The sequence below is a fragment of the Entelurus aequoreus genome, linkage group LG15, assembly GCF_033978785.1.
Source record: "Entelurus aequoreus isolate RoL-2023_Sb linkage group LG15, RoL_Eaeq_v1.1, whole genome shotgun sequence".
Classification (NCBI taxonomy): Eukaryota; Metazoa; Chordata; class Actinopteri; order Syngnathiformes; family Syngnathidae; genus Entelurus; species Entelurus aequoreus.
In genome coordinates, this window is record NC_084745.1 from 18,185,935 (window position 1) to 18,200,342 (window position 14,408).

A 14,408-nucleotide genomic window follows, 5' to 3' on the forward strand; every position below is an offset into this window, starting at 1 on the left:
AGTTTGGGGTCACATTGAAATGTCCTTATTTTTGAAGGAAAAGCACTGTACTTTTCAATGAAGATAACTTTAAACTAGTCTTAACTTTAAAGAAACACACTCTATACATTGCTAATGTGGTAAATGACTATTCTAGCTGCAAATGTCTGCTTTTTGGTGCAATATCTACATAGGTGTATAGAGGCCCATTTCCAGCAACTATCACTCCAGTGTTCTAATGGTACAATGTGTTTGCTCATTGGCTCAGAAGGCTAATTGATGATTAGAAAACCCTTGTGCAATCATGTTCACACATCTGAAAACAGTTTAACTCGTTACAGAAGCTACAAAACTGACCTTCCTCTGAGCAGATTGAGTTTCTGGAGCATCACATTTGTGGGGTCAATTATTCGCTCAAAATGGCTAGAAAAAGAGAACTTTCATCTGAAACTCGACAGTCTATTCTTGTTCTTAGAAATGAAGGCTATTCCACAGAATTGTTTGGGTGACCCCAAACTTTTGAACGGTAGTGTATATATATATATATACATATTCCTTGCGCACTAATTGACTGAAAGAGCGCGCACTTGCTGCGGCGCGAGCGCAATGATGTCACGTTATCGATGGGAAAATGCATTTTTAGACAATATAATTTGCCTGAGCGGCTAGGAGACACCGAGAGTAACAGGCAGTAGAAAATGGGTTAGAAAGGACAAATTGTAAAATATAATTTAAATTTTTTTTAAAAAGTTTAACTTGGGACTTCCTGCGGGCCGGATTTTGGACGCTTGCGCGCCGTATCCGGCCCGCGGGCCGTAGTTCGGGGACCCCTGGAGTAGACCCTGAAGTGTCGTAAAACATGTGCAAACCTGATAGAGCCCGCAAAGCTGATCTACTAAACTCGTGTCCAATTAGCGTGACTGTTTTAGGTACATGCAGAATACATGCTCAGTATCAGACCTCCCCCAATATGCAAATATAGTCATTTAGCACTCACAATGTGATTTATCAGGACTGAAAATATTCTGCGGTTGCTTTTTTGCATCTATTTTTAGCGTGTTTGGAATGTGTGCGCAAACTAGCACAAATGGCCTTATCACAGTCAGAAGGAGAAGATCGCTACAATATGATCAGACAATAGAGAAAGACACTCTTCCGTGGGAAAAATATTTCTGTTAGAAATTACACAAATCATCTGTGATTAAATGATTGAAGGGCCGATTTGGAGACAAACAAACATCATTGTCTGCTGGTATCATTTTTAATGGGGTTTATTTTTCATACAACTATTGGAGATACAGTACAGGCCAAAAGTTTGGACACACCTTCCCATTCAATGCATTTTCTTTATTTTCTTGACTATTTACATTGTAGATTGTCACTGAAGGCATCAATAATAATAATAATAATGGATTAGATTTTATATCGCGCTTTTCTATTATTAGATACTCAAAGCGCTCACAGAGAAATGGGAACCCGTCATTCATTCACACCTGGTGGTGGTAAGCTACATTTGTAGCCACAGCTGCCCTGGGGTAGACTGACGGAAGCGAGGCTGCCAGTTTGCGCATACGGCCCCTCCGACCGCCACCTATCATTCATTCATCATTCATTCATGTGTGAGCGGCACCGGGGGCAAGGGTGAAGTGTCCTGCCCAAGGACACAACGGCAGCGATTTGGATGTCAAAAGGCTGGGAGCAGACCTGCAACCCTCAGGTTTCTGGCACGGCTGCTCTACCCACTACGCCGTATCAAAACTATGAATGAACACATGTGGAGGTATGTACTTTAACAAAAAAAGGTGAAATAACTGAAAACATGTTTTGTGTTCTAGTTTCTTCAAAATAGCCACCCTTTGCTCTGATTACTTTTTTGCACGGTCTTGGTATTCTCTCGATGAGCTTCAAGAGGTAGTCACCTGAAATGGTTTTCACTTCACAGATGTGCTTAAAGGCTCATCAAGAGAATGCCAAGAGTGAGCAAAGCAATAATCAGAGCAAAGGGTGGCTATTTTGAAGAAACTAGAATATAAAACATGTTTTCAGTTATTTCACCTTTTTTTGTTAAGTACATAACTCCACATGTGTTCATTCATAGTTTTGATGCCTTCAGTGACAATCTACAATGTAAATTATTATTTACATTGTATTATTATTATGCTGAATATATTTGTGTGCTGCATGTTCAACAACATTGCAAAACACCACAAGTTGGAGAGCATGCTAACATAAATGTGGAGGGTAATGAGTGTCTCCATGGTGACAGTCAGTATAGTATACTCATTTAAATTAGGCGGTCCTCACCACTTTTGCACTTGTTATTGATTGTACACACAGTCTTAGCAGATCACCCAAAACATGCCCATTAATAGTACGCACAGTTTTATAGTTCGCACTTAGTAGATCAGGTCCTTAGTGTTATGGAGGTTAGAGGTGCAGTACTGGGGACTTTGTGTTGTTGTTGTTATTCCTCCAGTATGTCACAATCACACAGCTGCTGTGCTACCTTTCAGAAAACTGGATTGTCCGGTTAGACAGTCCAGACCTGCGACCAGGCAAAATTGCAATGGAGTCACAGTGTGAATGGTAAGATATTATTAGCAACTTTAAATTTTGCATAACAGGAGACAAACAAAACAACCAATATGATTTTTTTTCCACCGGAATATGAGTCCCAAAGCACTGCAAAAAAGAGCTGACAAATATAACATCAAAAGACTGGAGGAGTTTTGGAAAAAAATACTAAAAACTAGTGAAATTATCTATCTATGCAGCTAGTTCATTTTGCCTGATAAATCACACTAAATTAAGATTTGCATATCTAGAAATTAGCAGACTTTTAAGATAAATTAAAAAAAAAAAATGTTATTCGGAAAACAATCATTGCTCAACTTGAAATTCTAAAACTAAGCAGAATCTTTAAACAAGATTTTCTATTTGGGGAAAACCAAACTATCTTAATTGAACGGTTATTTTCTCAACTTTAACATTTTTAATCTAGTATAAACAAAATATAAATATTCATGCTAAAATTAAGATTATGATGTAAAGTCGATGACTAAAAATAAGTAAATAGCTCTTAACACTAGGGACATTTCAAGAAAATGATTTATACATTTTGTCAAGTGGCAAATTATTTGCACTGTGAAGCCTGTAGCAAAAATTAAAAAAAACTCAATTCTGAAGTTCTGTCGCTACACATCTTAATAAAGCTCGGAGCTCAGCCAACTAATTCATGTACATTCGTGGTCAAAAGTTTACATACAGTTGTAAAGAACAACTGACATCACATGGACAAAGATAAGACCTTCTGGAGGAAAGTTTTGTGGTCAGATGAAACAAAAATTTAGCTGTTTGGCCACAATATCCAGCAATATGTTTGGAAGAGAAAAGGTTAGGCCTTTAAACACCATTCCTACCGTCAAGCATGGTGGTGGTAGTATTATGCTCTGGGCCTGTTTTGCTGCCAATGGAACTGGTGCTTTACAGAAAGTAAATGGGACGATGAAAAAGGAGGATTACCTCCAAATTCTTCAGGACAACCTAAAATCATCAGCCCGGAGGTTGGGTCTTGGGCGCAGTTGGGTGTTCCAACAGGACAATGACCCCAAACACATGTCAAAAGTGGTAAAGGAATGGCTAAGTCAGGCTAGAATGAAGGTTTGAGAATGGCCTTCCCAAAATCCTTCCAAAACGTGTGGAAAATGCTGAAGAAACAAGTCCATGTCTGAAAACCAACAAATTTAGCTGAACTGCACCAATTTTGTCAAGAGGAGTGGTCAAAACTTCAACCAGAAGCTTGCCAGAAGCTTGTGGATGGCTACCAAAAGCGCGTTATTGCAGTGAAACTTGCCAAGGGACATGTAACCAAATATTAACATTGCTGTATGTATACTTTTGACCCAGCAGATTTGGTCACATTTTCAGTAGACCCATAAAAAATTCATAAAAGAACCAAACTTCATGAATGTTTTTTGTGACCAACAAGTATGTGCTCCAATCACTCTATCACAAAAAAAATAAGAGTTGTAGAAATTATTGGAAACTCAAAGACAGCCATGACATTATGTTCTTTACAAGTGTATGTAAACTTTTGACCACGACTGCAGGTGCTGTACGTTTGATTACTTTGGTTTTCTCCAGCGAATAAGCTAACTTAGTATGATGTTGTTAGGTGTAATGTTAGTATTTAGCTGACATAGCTAAGCTAGCATTGCTAACGTTTGTCTCTTTCTACTGCCCCGCTCTTAAACGTTAATTTGTTGTATGTGATGTATGACATTTAGTATGTTATACAATAGTTAGAGTGTATATGTAAAAAGTACACAAAAGTGTTCTTGTAGGTATGTGTGTATTCGCCGCTGGCTGGCCTTCCGCAGTGGTCACTCTGAGTGTTTCACGTTTGAATGCGCCATCGTGAGTAGTGACTGGACCGCTGTTTTCAGAGTTCAACTGTGTTTGCGTTGTTTTCGTCTATACACCCATCATGACGTAGAACACATATCCTTGTTTATCCAGAATATTTAAATTTTTTGGATTGGACAATTACTCACGCCACAAAGCTCCGACAAAATTTAGTAAAAAGTTAATTGGAATTTCTTTTAAAGTATAAGTTATACATGTATCTGTGAGTCTGCAAAATTAATTTTAAATTGGTGGATTAGCGCACTGATTTTTTAGACTGGTTGACTTCTGGTCGCTGTGGAACCAATCTTGTTTCCTCAGATTTTCCGCTATATACGCTAATTTGATGAATTTGATCATTTAAAAATATACCTACACTGTGAAATCTATTTTTCTGTTTCCAACGATACCAACCTTTTTAAAATGGGGTAAATATTAAGAGAGTTATGACATTTTCAACAAAAAGGTCACACCTAAAATCTGGAGCCCCAATGACTTCGTATTGAAGAGGCTGATCATCAATTAGTGCATTTTCACTTTCTTAATATTTATCCCATGAAAATGATACTTGTATCACTAAAATTGTGTTAACAAGAACTGATAATACCAGTTTCATTTAAATAAATTAATTTTGAAAATGTTACACACATACTAGGGGTGTGGGAAAAAAATCGATTCGAATTCGAATCGCGATTCTCACGTTGTGCGATTCAGAATCGATTCTATTTTTAAAAAATCGATTTATTTTATTTTTTTTAAAATTAATCAATCCAACAAAACAATACACAGCAATACCATAACAATGCAATCCAATTCCAAAACCAAACCCGACCCAGCAACACTCAGAACTGCAAAAAACAGAGCAATTGAGAGGAGACACAAACACGACACAGAACAAACCAAAAGTAGTGAAACAAAAATGAATATTATCAACAACAGTATCAATATTAGTTACAATTTCAACATAGCAGTGATTAAAAATCCCTCATTGACATTATCATTAGACATTTATAAAAATGCATCTCATAAGCTTGACAACACACTGTGTCCAATATTTTCACAAAGATAAAATAAGTCATATTTTTGGTTCATTTAATAGTTAAAACAAATTTACATTATTGCAATCAGTTGATAAAACATTGTCCTTTACAATTATAAAAGCTTTTTACAAAAATCTACTACTCTGCTTGCATGTCAGCAGACTGGGGTAGATCCTGCTGAAATCCTATGTATTGAATGAATAGAGAATCGTTTTGAATCCGGGAAAAATTGTTTTTGAATCGAGAATCGTGTTAAATTGAAAAAAAAATCGATTTTGAATCGAATCGTGACCCCAAGAATCAATATTGAATCGAATCATGGGACACCCAAAGATTCACAGCCCTAACCCATACCTACTTCCTGGGGACACACTCCATCGTAAATAAAAATGTAGTGTCTGTAGCAATAAATCTACAGACACTAAATAGGGCTTACTAAAAACACTTATGAAATGTTCAAAATTTCAAATCTTTAAAAATGAGAGATTAGTGTTTTGACCACACTTGTAACAGCAAATTATTTGCTTATCTTGTGTTGTGTACGTTACACAAGGCACTGATTGCACTTTAACTTCCTCCTTTGTGGTTGTTAGTGAACGCAAACAAGCAACCTCCCAGCATGCTTTGCTGCACACGGTACCTACGTTACTGTTAGAACCTCTGTATTCCGGAGGCAACTGGACCCAGGGGAACCCTAAACCTGGCGGACGGCCGGCCTACTCCACAAACACGACATTCAAATCGTTAGCTCGGAAGAACAGCTGCTAATATTTTGACAGGGTTCTATTTCAGGAGTGTTCCTTTCACAAATAGTGTTCCCAGAATAGACACGGTGAGACACTTACTGTGTTTTTCTGAGCGACCATGTCCTGGAAGGAGACAGAGCACATGAGTGACTGGCAGCACGGTCCTTAAATAACAGGAACGATGGCAGCCATACCCGATCGTCGGCGCTTACCTTCAGGGACTGCGCCGTGTCGGGGTCGGTGTCGTGGTACAAGATGACGTTGTTGGCCATGTCGAAGCTCTCCCGCACGCCCAGGTGGTAGAAGAGGGAGGGCTGGCGGAAGACGTCGCTCATGTCCACCACCGCGATGTCTGCAGGGAATCAACATAGTTTGTGTGACGCTTGAGAAAATACAAATCCAAGGAAGAACATCGCAATTGAAACCTCGAGTCAACCCACAAGTTGACGCATGCGTGTAATCACACAAAACTATTGCATTAATCATGTATAAACATGGATTCATCACGCATTTACTTTGCTCCTTTACCTTAACCGCGGATGGTTACAATACGGTCATTGAGCAGGTCAATGCAGGGCTCGAATTTAACCACGGCAAATAGGGCTGCGAATCTTTGGGTGTCCCACGATTTGATTCAATATCGATTCTTGGGGTCACGATTCGATTCAAAATCGATTTTTTTAGATTCAACGCGATTCTCGATTCAAAAACGATATTTCCCCGATTCAAAACGATTCTCTATTCATTCAATACATAGGATTTCAGCAGGATCTACCCCAGTCTGCTGACATGCAAGCAGAGTAGTAGATTTTTGTAAAAAAGCTTTTATAATTGTAAAGGACAATGTTTTATCAACTGATTGCAATAATGTAAATTTGTTTTAACTATTAAATGAACCAAAAATATGACTTATTTTATCTTTGTGAAAATATTGGACACAGTGTGTTGTCAAGCTTATGAGATACGATGAAGTGTAAGCCACTGTGTGTGTTCTTTTTTTTAATTTATAAATGTCTAATGATAATGTCAATGAGGGATTTTTAATCACTACTATGTTGAAATTGTAACTAATATTGATATTGTTGTTGATAATATTCATTTTTGTTTCACTACTTTTGGTTTGTTCTGTGTCGTGTTTGTGTCTCCTCTCAATTGCTCTGTTTATTGCTGTTCTGAGTGTTGCTGGGTCGGGTTTGGTTTTGGAATTGGATTGCATTGTTATGGTATTGCTGTGGATTGTTTTTTGGATTGATTAATTTTTTTTTTTTTAATGGAAAAAAAAAATAGTTTTTTTAAAAACGAGAATCGATTCTGAATCGCACAACGTGAGAATCGCGATTCGAATTCGGATCGATTTTTTTCCCACACCCCTAACGGCAAATGCCGCAACCGCCCTCGTCTTTCGCCGTAATGCCCCAAAAATTGACCAACATGCCGTGACCGCCCTTGACTTTTTACTTGTTAATGGACGAGGGATGTAACGGTAAACGGTATGATGATAATTTGCGATAAAATTCCAGAAGTTTAGTAATACCGTCTAATTTTTTGATCACCGAAAAACCGTCATTTATTAATGCATTTTCGGCAACATGAAGTCAGACGCATGCGCACTAGCGTCGTTTGGCTTGATAATCGTGGCGGACAAGCTACACGGACTTTGCTGCGGAGATTTCCCCTCGGAGTAAACGAAGCCAAGCGCTTGGTTTAACGTAATTTTTCCCTCGCTTCCCGAGGTGTGTTTAAGAGTTGTTAGATGGAGACAGGTGTGGACAATATTGGAGACAGACGCACTTGTCCCCATACTAAAAGTATACAATGAAGGAGAAAAACTATTTGATGTTGCTTTCATTTTATAAATACAGCGTCCTTCAGCTGCTGTGTCTGAGAGTTAACACTGCTTTACCTAACAATTAGTAATCATGATTTCAATATTGATAACAATAATATTAATTATTACTTTGGCCATAATTGTCAGCCCTAGATCTCATACATGAACACTATTTTTATCTATATGGACAAAAAGTGCAGTTCCGTCTTATGGCCATCAGGTACCATATTTCAATATTATATATATAGTTAAACACATACACCCATGCATGCATGCTTTGGAGACCCTGCCTCAAAATAAAATAATGTTTGCCTCTGTGCCCTTCCAACTTGCCTTGGTGCCCTAAAATATGAGCCCTCATTTAAGGCAACACTTGCCTTGACCTTAAAAAGTTAAAATTTGAGGCCTGTCAATGCATACGTCAGTGCAAAGATGAGTGAGGAGACTCCAACTGGTGTGTTCGCTGGCAAATAAACCAGGACTGGACTTCAGATAAAACAGTTTTGAGCAAATAATTGACGTGTGTTTAGTACAGTGGAACCTCGATTCACAAATTTTTAGATAGAGCCAAATATGCGTCTGTGTGCGAACGCGTCGTTCATTTTGTGTCACGCCTGCAGGCAAAAAGCAGGGCGCAGCATATTTGGGGAGACGGAGCCCTCCATGTCACTTGCGGCGCACTACATCACTAGTCACTATTCAGCGCGTCAGCCTTTTTTCTGTCTTTTGACAAGTTTTGTCCATTTTGCAAACTCAATATGAGTCCCGAAAAGACAACAGACCACCCTGGACTTGGAGAAAATGAAGGAATCGCTGTGGAGTTTAAAAAAAAAAAAAAAGACTATTGGCGAGGAGTATACTAATGGCGCTCACAAGTATCGAAGAATCAAGGAAGCAGACTTCGTATCAGAGGAAGTTTTAATTGTGTTGAGACCGGGCTTTTCTGGAAAAATATGCCAAAGCAAACGGCAGAGGAGAAGAGCTACCTCTCGTTCAGCTGAGATTCGTTCAAGTGCGCGCACACGTCCCCTCCCCCTGTCCCCTCCCTTCTCTCCGTCTGTCTGCTGCTTTCTCGTCAGCTCCTCCTTTGCCGATGTAAAAGGGGAACCAATCATTCACGCATGTAAGACAAGGATACATATCTTTTAAATTTTTTATGCATTCTAAATCGTAAATTAATGCGATCAAAAGTCAGCTTACAATGAAGCCTCTGGGAGTCACTCTATTCTGCCTATAAAGCCCTTAAAAAACATCCAAACACCTCCATTAAGGTTTTAAATACATGATGTAAATATATAAGTAATGTAGTAACAGGCACATTTATAATAACATTTCATATTTACGTATTTTGATCATTTAAAGCAGGGGTCCCCAAACTACGGCCCGCGGGCCGGATACGGCCCCCCAGCGTCCAAAATCCGGCCCGCAGGAAGTCCCAAGTTAAAAAAATATATATATATAGTATTTTTTTTTTTTAAATTTGTCCTTACTAGTCCATTTTCTACCGTCTCCTAGCCACTTAGGCAAATCATATTGTCTAAAAATGCATTTTACCATCGATAACGTGACATGCAGCAAGTGCGCTCTTTAAGTCAATTAGTGCGTGTGAGGAATATATATATATATATATATATATATATATATATATATATATATATATATATATATATATATATATATATATATATATATATATATATATGTGCTATGAATATATATATATATATATATATATATATATGCATATATATACAGTATGTGTATATATATACATACACACACATATAGACACATGTACATATATATATATATATATATATATATATATATATATATATATATATATATATATATATATATATATGCATATATATACAGTATGTGTATATATATACATACACACACATATAGACACATGTACATATATATATATATATATATATATATATATATATATATATATATATATATATATATATATATATATATATATATATATATATATATATATATATATATATATATATATATATATATATATACATATATATACATACATATATACACATATACATATATATATACATGGACATATACATAGACATATACATATACACACACACACACACATTTACATATTATATATATATATATATATATATATATATATATATATATATATATATATATATATATATATATATAGCGCGGCCCCAGCCAAATTGTTTTACCCCAATGCGGCCCCGGAGTCAAAAAGTTTGGGGACCCCTGATTTAAAGCATACACGGCACATTCATTTCAAAAACGCATCTCGACTTTTGCGTTTTTCTTCGACAACATCACTGATTATTACTCACTGCAGACTTCACGAGAACCAAAAAACATAATAAAACATCACTTACTGCACAATGTCTGCTCTCATTAGGATGCAAACTGCTAGGATGTTCTTGTATTCCATTTAGATGAAGAATGACTCATATTCCTCGCAAGGAAAAGGGGGTTGGAACCAAGCGTCTTTTCGTGTCGTTCTCGCCATTTAAGGGTCTAAATTGGCTGTCAAAGTGTACCAACTTGTTGGAATACATCCTCGTTGTTTTAAATTCCAGATGAGAGGCGTGATTTTTTGATCTTCAATAAACTTTCACGAGCTCCAAGGCGAGGAAGCAGCTCACTAGCCACTGATGACATCATCAGCAGCATAAACTGGTGATCACAGCGCCGCTATAAATAGTTTGTCTGTGTTAGCGCTTATAATAACAATATCACTAATACTTGGTTAATATTCAAGTCACAAAAAGTAAATGGAGTGTTTTTGGCGCTTTTTGGATGTTTTTTTAATTGGGTTTTATGAGAGGAATAGAGGAACTCCCTTTGGCGCCAATGTTTGTTTGTTTTTTAAATATTTGTTCATTCATTTTCAAACACATACAATAAAACAAGAGTTGTCAAAAATACAACAAATGCTGTTTTCGCCCCCGAACAAGTAAATTGAAGTAATAAATAAATAGATTCAATTAATAAAAATAATAATGATAAATAAAGTTTAAAAAAAAAACACAGACAGATATACACATAAAACCGCAGACAGCTGCGCTCCTGATTGGTCTTAGAGGGATATAGCAACCAACAAGCACACAAAAGGCTCATCTACCACCCACATTTCAATTGTGTTTCAGTCAGAGTTAATTTGGAGATCAGTTTTTCCAACATTATATCAGAAAGGCACCCCATAGTTTGCAGAACAACCAGTCAATGTTAAATTGGCTGCGTAGTAAGCAGATGGAATCGAAAATTCCCAGTGTATCAATTCCTTGGAATTGCTTGTCATTTATACTCGCCGCAGTTCACGTCTGTCTTTAGACGAATGTCACCAAGCAGCGACTAAGTTTGTGGTCAAAAGCTTGCATTTACTTGCTGCAGTACACTCTCCTAATGTTCGGTAGCTGAATGTTCAATTGTAGTCAGAGAGAAGTTGCATGTTTTCACCCCACCAGATTCTCTCAGTCATTATATTATACAGGTGAAACTCAAATAAATAGAATATTGCGTACAAGTCATTCAGGTCACCAATTAACTTCAAATGTGAAACAATTATGTGATATGAACTCATTACATGCAAAGTTACCCCACATTTTCTGAGATTTTCATTTCAAGGTTTTCATAAACTGTAAGCCACAATCATTGAAATTATAACCAATAAAGGATTGACATATCTCACTTTGCATGCAATAAGTTATTATCACATGTTACTAAATGTTACATTCTTGTGTAATTTCTACATGATTTATTTTGTTAAATTCTATAGAAGAATATTTATTACATTCATTTTTTTTTAAAGTACCTTTTTTTCTTCTAAGCTATGTATGTGACCTCACTTGAAGCTTTGTAAGGTCATGTTACCTTTAAACTCAAGAAAACTGAGGCTAATCCATCTTTTTTTCTCTTTCTTTCCAAATAAGAATAAAGAAGAGTAATTACTTACTTACATAATTTAAATCAACCTAAAAAAGACCCCAATATTTTGACAAATAATAATGGATCAGATTTATATAGCGCTTTTCTAGACACTCAAAGCGCTTCACAGAAAAGTGAGAACCCACCATTCATTCTCCGGTGTGAGCGGCACCGGGGGCAAGGGTGAAGTGTCCTGCCCAAGGACACAACGGCAGCGATTTTGGATGGTAAGAGGCGGGTAGCGAACCTACAACTCTCAGGATTCTGGCACGGCCACTATACCCACTACGCCATGCCGCCCCCAATGCAAATTTAAAACCTGGTGAAAATTTGATCTAAAGTTATGTCTGTAGTTTGTTTTGAAGAGAAATTTTGAATGCATATGCATTGACTTTTATAAAAACGCCACCTTTCAGGTAACCATTCACGGTTAAGGTAGAGGAGCTCAACATAAATTAATGTAAAAATTAAAATTACTTGCTTACATAATTTAAATCAACCTTAAAAGACCCCAATATTTTGACAAATAATGCAAATTTATCGTCAGAATGTCATACACAATCATTTTTTTAATGTTTTACTTGAATGTACTTCATTTATTTGCTCAAAACCTGGTGAAAATATTGTCTAAAGTTCTGTCGGGGTTTGTTTTGAATGCATATGCATTGACTTTTATACAAACTCCACCTTTCAGGTAACCATTTACGGTTAAGGTTGAGGAGCTCAACATAAATCAATGTAAAAAAAAAAGTATTAAAAAACAACAACATTAACGGTATATTAATGATTAATACAATATTTGTTGTGATTAATCACAGTGTTTAACTAGTTCTTTTTGACAGCCCTACTTGTAACCTTTTAAAAGCAATTTTTTTTACTCCGAACTAAACTATAAATTCAAGTACGAACGCATACATTCCTTCCAAATAGTACGACGTGGAAAATGTTGCTGCATGCTTTGAATGGTCAAACATAGCGCCATCTGGTGGACAGATTTGTCCAAATTTTAACATAAAGGATTGCACTTAAAATTTGAAGAAATCCGTAAAGAAGTACGGCGTTCAATAGGACATTTTGGGTCGCTTGGAACAAATATGTCACTGTTTTTTTGTGAGGCAGCGACAATTTTGGCCAAGTTAAATATATATATATACATATATATATATATAATATATATATATATATATACTGTATATACACATATATATATATACTGTATGTATATACTGTATGTGTATATATATATATACACTGTATATATATATATATATATATATATATATATATATATATATATATATATATATATGTATATACAGTATATATATATATATATGTATATATATATATATATGTATATACAGTATATATATATATATATATATATATATATATATATATATATATATATATATATATATATATATATATATATATATATATATATATATATATATATATATATATGTACTGTATATGTAATATGTAAATATTACATATGTTATATTTTATATTGCTACTACGGTACATTTTTAGTCTACTTTATACCTGCATTATCCTTTCCATCCTTACACTTTCCATCCTTTGTAACTGAGCTACTGTGTGGAACAATTTCCCTTGTGGATGATTAAAGTTTGTCTAAGTCTCAGTCTAAGTTAAGGAAAAGACTATTCCAAAAACATTTTTTAAATATTATTATTCAGCTAGCATGCTTATTTTGCATTACATTCCGAAGTTGCAATGCTTTTCATTTTACTGAGTTGCAAAAAAAAATGTTGGACATTAAAGTAAAAAGTTGCGCTCAACCTGCGTCGTAGAAGCTGTCCAACACGGAGGTCTCTCCGAAGTCGAGCCTCCCGAATGTGACGGTGGTCAGCAGGGCACTTTCCGCGTCACAAGCCCGCTGGAGGCACTGCAGCGCCCCGGACTCCGGGCTGCTGGCCATCACCGCCTTCAGCCCGTCGTTCAGCACGTATACGACCCGCAAGGAGCGCTGCTTGGCCGGGGGACTGGGGCTGCACAGCTCGGCCCTGTCCCGGTCCCTCTCCAGCAGCACGCACATGCCGGCCGAGTGCTCGCCTGCCATGTCCGCCGCCTGCGCGCTCTGGCTGGGCTCCATGGCGGTGTGCTCCCCGGTTATAAGTGCGCTGCTGCTGCTGCTGCTGGGACACCGCCTCGTCCGCCTCGTCCCGGGGCTCACCTGACGCACACCTGTCGCCTCGGAGAGGAGAGCGTCTGAGTTTGTTCCCGGACATGTCCGCCTCATTAAGTCACATCAGGGGCCGATTATCTCGCACCAGGAGGTCCGCTCGGCCCGGACCGGTTGCGACTAGATCCCTGCAGAGGACGGAATTGGAGGAAGTCCCTCTCCACGCTATAGCCGTGCTGCAGGGATTACGTTCCTCCCTTTTTTATGGAATATTGAACTTTTTCCTCAAAGTTCAGGCATCAGAAAAT

The 14,408-nt window shown here is 37.0% G+C and overlaps 1 protein-coding gene across 1 annotated transcript in view; it reads right to left on the minus strand.

Moving 5' to 3' along the window:
- map3k15 (mitogen-activated protein kinase kinase kinase 15) overlaps window positions 1-14,283 on the minus strand; it is a 47,374-nt gene extending 33,091 nt beyond the window's left edge. The window contains exons 1-3 of the mRNA XM_062020933.1: window positions 13,758-14,283; window positions 6,382-6,521; window positions 6,269-6,292 (exon numbers count right to left, since the gene is read on the minus strand). Coding sequence (XP_061876917.1) covers window positions 6,269-6,292; window positions 6,382-6,521; window positions 13,758-14,217 — 624 coding nt within the window. The 5' untranslated portion in view covers window positions 14,218-14,283. The remainder of the gene's footprint in view (window positions 1-6,268; window positions 6,293-6,381; window positions 6,522-13,757) is intronic.
- Between the last annotated feature and the right edge of the window lie 125 nt (window positions 14,284-14,408).